Below are 6,223 nucleotides of genomic sequence, written 5' to 3' on the forward strand. Positions count from 1 at the left end.
GCTGACCTTGCAGTTCAAACGGCTTTGCAGTCTGGCACATTAACTCACAACACCACACCAGGACTCCAAGAGTCATTTAGGGATGCTTTAACAGACAGAAGCAGTAGTGAAGTTCTCTTAAGCTCTTAAATGACACTGTCAGAAAGGAAACATGGACTGGGTGTCTGCTTTGCCTTCTCTCTCTATTATTAGTACAAATATAAACACATTTAATCCCCAATGGTACATCTGAACCAGGAGAAATCTGGAATTAATTGCCAAGTGTTTTGGTTCCTGCTGCAGCTGTTACAAGTGTTTGATTTGGCGAGGGAAGAGAAAAGGCGCTGCATACCAATTTCGTGAGCCACAGTGAAAGCTGCGTGGAGGCCATCGTCTTCAATCACAGCACAGCTGCGCTCTGGAGAACATATGGTCCCAACGTCTGCCATTCCCAGGGTGTCACATGAATGATGCCCACATAAATCCTGCCCAGGAGAAAGAAAGAAATCATTAAAATCAATTTACATCCAAAAGGAGCCACCATGTAGAATCACTTCCTCACCCCAAATGACAAGACTGGGATATGTTTATGATATTACCTGTACGTCTCTGAAAATGGTCTAAAGATAATCTTAAGGCATGGATTTTCCAACCTACTCTGGGGCCCAGAAGCACAGAAGGGTAATGGGAATTGATTATATTGGGGGAGAAAAAAACGCCATAGGATTGTAGCTTGCTCATTGCAATAGCAGTGGCAACATTAACAAAGCTCTAATGCATATATGCAGACACATCTGTCATAGATCACTTTCACATATGGCCCTGTTTAGGAAAGACCTAATATTATGACCTAAATTCATGCTGAATTTACCAGACCCCTGGTCTGATAAGTGATTTTTCATCACAGGAGCAAACTGCAAGCACATATTTATAGCAGAGTACAAATTTATCAATAAGTTGGATTAGAGATTATATGTTAATACACAAACATAATTCCTTGAAAAGACATCTCTTAATTTCCAAATTCAATCGTAACTTAACAGGAATTTTTTTTTTAAAGAGCATGTCTAATTTATATCTTCAGAAATTTAAGGATTCTTACCCATGTCATTTATTGTAGTGTCTTTCAACATTATTTTTGTGAGTTTTTTTGAGATCTCGATAATTATATGCCACATATTGTTTGTATGCTAAGTGTATGCCTTTTTGCTGGTGAAAAGTTTTATAGCATCTGCAGTGCAGTGAATTACTTAATGTCTCCTCTAGAGATTGTTGTTGTTGTTAAAGGTCATTGATTCAGTTCATGACTCATATTGACCCTGCATGGGGTTTCTGAGGAGCAGCTGGTGAGTTTGAACCACCAACCTTGTGGTTCAAATAACACTGCAGTCCAGTGCATTATCCCACAATGCCATACCAGGACTTTTTGCAAACTCCCACTAAAACAACGTTTCCCACTGGGTTTGGGTAAAAGATCAGAGAAAATGCTGATGGATTATACGAAAGAGCTGAGAGTGATTGCTAACAGCACTATTTGTGATGGGTTAATTTTGCTATCCTTCTGGGTATAAAATGAGCCATCTCATAAGCAGAAGGGGGGTCTCACTACAATCAAAGAAGAGCCAGGAGTGGAGGACATCATTTGGATTCCAAGGTTTCTGTAGCGTTGTTGTTGTTGTTGTAATGTGCCGTGGAGTCGGTTCTGACTCATAGCGACCCTGAAACAGGGTTTCCGAGGCTGTAAATCTTGACGGGAGCAGAAAGCCTCATCTTTCTCCCACGGAACCGCTGGTAGTTTCGAACTGCTGACCCTGAAGTTCACAGCCCGATTCATAACCACTACGCTACCAGGTGGTTACGAATCGGGCTGCAAACCGCAAGATCATCAGTTAAAAACTATCAGCTGTTTCATGCGAGAAAGTTGAGGCTTTCTGCTCCTGTAAAGATTTACAGATTCGGTAACCCGGTACAAAACCGACTCCAAGGCACATAACCACCACCACCAATCTATGAACAGAAAGCTGAGACACCAGAGAAGTGACAGAGGAGAAGCGGCAGCAGAACCAAAAGCCATTATATGACACAGAGTAGTGGGCTTCCAGCTCAGGGAGCAAGTGAACTTGAATGACTTTGGGCAGGAGGCTTGCTTGCAGAGTGGGGTGCCTCCAGGCACCTAATTTGGGGAACTAGGCTTGCTGACCCATGGTGAAGTGGTGTGCTCTGTGGAGCATCTACTAACAGCCCCAAAAGAGCTATGAAACATTGCCCAGACAGAGACCTGTCTCTGGCCATGATGGAGTAGAGGCTGTCCTTGGCATTTTTTACTCTGAATTGAAACCTGTTAGCTTCCCTATTAAACCACTTAAGTGTGAGTATGGTGCCTGTGTTCTGAGTGGAAACTGCAACGAATTATTGAGCCCAGCTGAGTAGAAAGTGTTGTGGGAAACACTATTGGTATCATTTTTTTTACAGCTTCTATAAGATTCTCAGAAGGGAACATAATAACACTCTTTAGATGGTTAAAAATGTTTGATGCAGAGGAAAGGGATACAAACACGACTTTTAAGATACGAAGCAAAAGAAGAAAATATAAGCCAAGCTTTTTGATATGACAGAATTGTAAATTCTGTACCTCAAATGCTATTTGAACATTAATGGGCATTAGAATGAATTATTTTACTGCAGTTTTAATTTTAATCAGCATTGATTTTGCATATTTATTTCCATATGCAAAAAACAGTACCAACCATTCTCCCCATGACCCTCTCTACTTCTTATGCTGGGTATAATAATTCATTGTAATAGCCACAAAGAATCCATATACCACACTGACAGTTGTGGAGTTGATTAGGGAAGTTAATAGGCTACAATACAGGATCAGAAAATGGTAAGAGCACAGTTGTTGCAGTCAGCTGCTGATAAACGCCCATAGGGCACACAATTTCACTATAAGTCACAGTCTGAAGTAACTGGACTCTAGCTCCTTCACTTAAGTACCTGGAGGCACCCACTCTACAAGCAAGCTTCCTGGCCAAAGTGACTCAGCTTTACTTGCTCCATGAAGTTGGAAGCCCACTGCTATGTCTTGTACTCAGATTCTTGTTTCTGCTGCTGCTGGTGCTCTGCTAAACCCTCCAGTACCAGCTTTCTGTCCATGTGCTGAGGAGGTTCAGTACAAAAGGTTCTTGGCGCCCAAAGGACACATTCCAGTCTTGGTTCTTTTTTCTTGATGGTAGTGAGGTACCCCCTTCTGTTTCTGAGATAGTTTATTTCACACTCATGCTAGAGTTTCAAGTTTTAACAATTACAACGAACTCTGCTAACATCCATAGCTGAATCATGTCATGCTATCAGTATAGTCTCCCACTTGATATCACCCAGGAGATGTTAGGTGGGCATTTCAAAGACTAAGGCTAGACAAAACATTAAATAATTCATTACACCACACCATCTATGAATTTGTTGAATTATCACAACTTATTGTTGCTATAGTGGAAATTATGCCACTGATATCTGAAATACCAGCTGTGTCAGCATGGTGGCAGATTTCATTGGTGCTTCCAGACTAATACAAAATACTTGTAAAGGCCTGCTTATTTACTTCCAAAATTAACCAATGAACACTTTATGGACCACAACAGAACACTGCCCAGTATAATGCTGACAGAAAAAAAGAAAAAGAAAAAAAAAAATAGTGCTAAAGGTAAGCTTAGGGTTGAAAGCACTCAAAATACACAATGACCATCACAATGGAACCTTAACACAATAACAGTTAATAAAGTAGTGCAGTTACTTCTTAGAACAATTGGAGTACTAGACCAAAGGGGCAGCCTTTGCCCAGAAACAAAATCCAGTCATGCCCAGAGACAGGTCTCTGTCTGGGCAATGTTTCATAGCTCTGTTGGAGCTATTAATAGATACCCACAGAGCATACCACTTCACCATGGGTCAGCAAGCCTTGTTCCCCAAATTAAGTGCCTAGAGGCACCCCGCTCTGCAATTGATGGAATGCAAATAGAAATATTTCAACAAACTGAATGCAGTACTGGAGGTGCTCACTCATGTATGTCAAGATATTTAGAAGACAGCTACCTGCCCAACCAATTGAAAGAGATCCATATGTGTGCCCACTCCAAAGAGAAGTGAACCATATTATTAATTTCACATGTAAGTAAAATTTTGCTGAAGATAATTTACAACAGGACATGAACAGGGAACTGCTAGAAATTCAAGTCAGATTCAAAAGAGGACTTGTAGCTAGAAATATCATTGCTGATGCCAGCTGTATCTTGTCTGAAACCAGAAAATACCTAGAAAGATGTTAATACGTGTTTTACTGACTATGCAAAAGCTTTGGATGGTGTGGATCATGACAAAGTATGGATAATATTGTGAAGAATATGTAATCTAGAACACCTATTTGTGCTCATGAAGAACATGTACATAGACCCAGAGGCAGTCTTTTAAGCAGAAAAATGGGATACTGAATGTTTTAAAATCTGGAAAGATATGTGCTAGAGTTGTATCCTTTCACCATACTTATCAATCTGTATGCTGATCAAATAATCCAAGAAACTGGATTATAAGAAAAAGAACAAGTTATCAGTATTGAAGGAAACTCATTATCCTTCAATATGTAGATAATGCAATCTTGCTTGCTGAAAGTGAAGACGATTTTAAATTTTTACTAGTGAAGGTTAAAGACCACAGTCTCAAGTATGGATTGCACCTCAATATAAAGAAAACAAAAATCCTCACAACTAGACCAAGAAATAACATCATGATCAATGGAGAAAAGATTGAAGTTGTTACATACTTCAATTTGCTTGACACCACATTCAGCAGTCATGGAAGCAAAAGTCAAGAAATCAAATAACGTATTACATTAGGCAAATCTGCTGCAAAAGACCTCTTCAAACTGTTAAAGAGCAAAGATATGAGTTTGAGGACTAAGGAGCACCTGACACAAGCCATGGTTTTGAATAGCATGTGAAAATTGAACAATGAATAAGGAAGACAGTGAAAGAATAGATAGATTTGAATTATGATATTGGAGAAGAATTTTTAAAAGTATCCATGGACTACCAGAAGACCAAACAAAGAAATGCAGCCAGAATGCTCCTTAGAAGCCAGGAAAGCAAGACTTCGTCTCTCATACTTTGGACATGTTATCAAGATGGACCAGTCCCTGAAGAAGGACATTGTGCTTGGTAAAATGGACAGCCACCAAAAAGAGAAAATGGCAAAAGCAAGGGGGTTAAGTACAACAATTGTAAAGATGGCTCAGGACTGGGCAATATTTTGTTCTATTTGACATAGACATGATGGTACCTAGCAACAGCAGTAACAACAGTGTAACTGTCACTTTTCTGTCCCTAACAAGCACACTATATGACTTATATATAGTAGTGACTCAACAAAAATTAATAACCCATGATTGTCAAGTCAATTCCAACTCATAACCCTGTAGAACAGGGAAATATTGCCCCATAGGATTTCCTAGGTTACACTCTATGAAAGCAGAATACCACATCTTTCTCTCACCTAAATCTGATGGTGGGTTTGAGTTGTCGATCCTTCAGTTAACAGTTGAGCACTTAAGTACTGCACTTTAAAGAGTTCTTTTGCAGGAAAGATGTCAATTTGAGAACTAAGGTGTGCCTAACACAAGGCATGTTATTTTCAATAACCCTGTAGCCCTTCCAAAACTGGACAATCAGTAAAGAAGACCAAAGAAGAACTGATGGATTGTAATTATGGTGCTGTCAAAAATCTTGATGTATACGATGATTCCAGAAGAACAAACAAATCTGTCTTGGAAGAAGTACAGTCAGAACACTTCTTAAAAAGGAGAATGGCAAGACTTTGGACACACAGACTTTGAACATTTTATTAGGATGACTATAGTGCATTAGACAATGTTTCTCTGCTATTCATGGAATTTTGTCTGCTATTCATAGATGATGCATTAAACACTAAAGACCGAAGACCAGAAAAGTTGTGCGATGACATCAAGATCATCATACATGAAGAGAGCAAAAAGTCATTAAGAAGACAAGAAAGAAGGAAAGGGTCAAAATGGATGTCAGAGGAGAATCTGAAACTTGTTCTCCAGTGTAGACGAGCTAAAGCAAATGGAAGAATTGAAGAGGTCAAAGAACTGAACAGAAAATTTCAAAGATCAGCTCAAGAAGATAAAACCAGGTACTATAATAAAATATGCAAAGATTTGGAACTAGAAAAC

General features: G+C 39.4%; 1 protein-coding gene across 1 annotated transcript in view; it reads right to left on the reverse strand.

Moving 5' to 3' along the window:
- ADAMTS5 (ADAM metallopeptidase with thrombospondin type 1 motif, 5) overlaps positions 1 to 6,223 on the reverse strand; it is a 79,377-nt gene that overhangs the window by 50,020 nt on the left and 23,134 nt on the right. Inside the window, exon 2 of the mRNA XM_006872478.1 lies at positions 332 to 464. Coding sequence (XP_006872540.1) covers positions 332 to 464 — 133 coding nt within the window. The remainder of the gene's footprint in view (positions 1 to 331; positions 465 to 6,223) is intronic.

The sequence above is a fragment of the Chrysochloris asiatica genome, unplaced genomic scaffold (assembly GCF_000296735.1).
Source record: "Chrysochloris asiatica unplaced genomic scaffold, ChrAsi1.0 scaffold00199, whole genome shotgun sequence".
Taxonomy (NCBI): Eukaryota; Metazoa; Chordata; class Mammalia; order Afrosoricida; family Chrysochloridae; genus Chrysochloris; species Chrysochloris asiatica.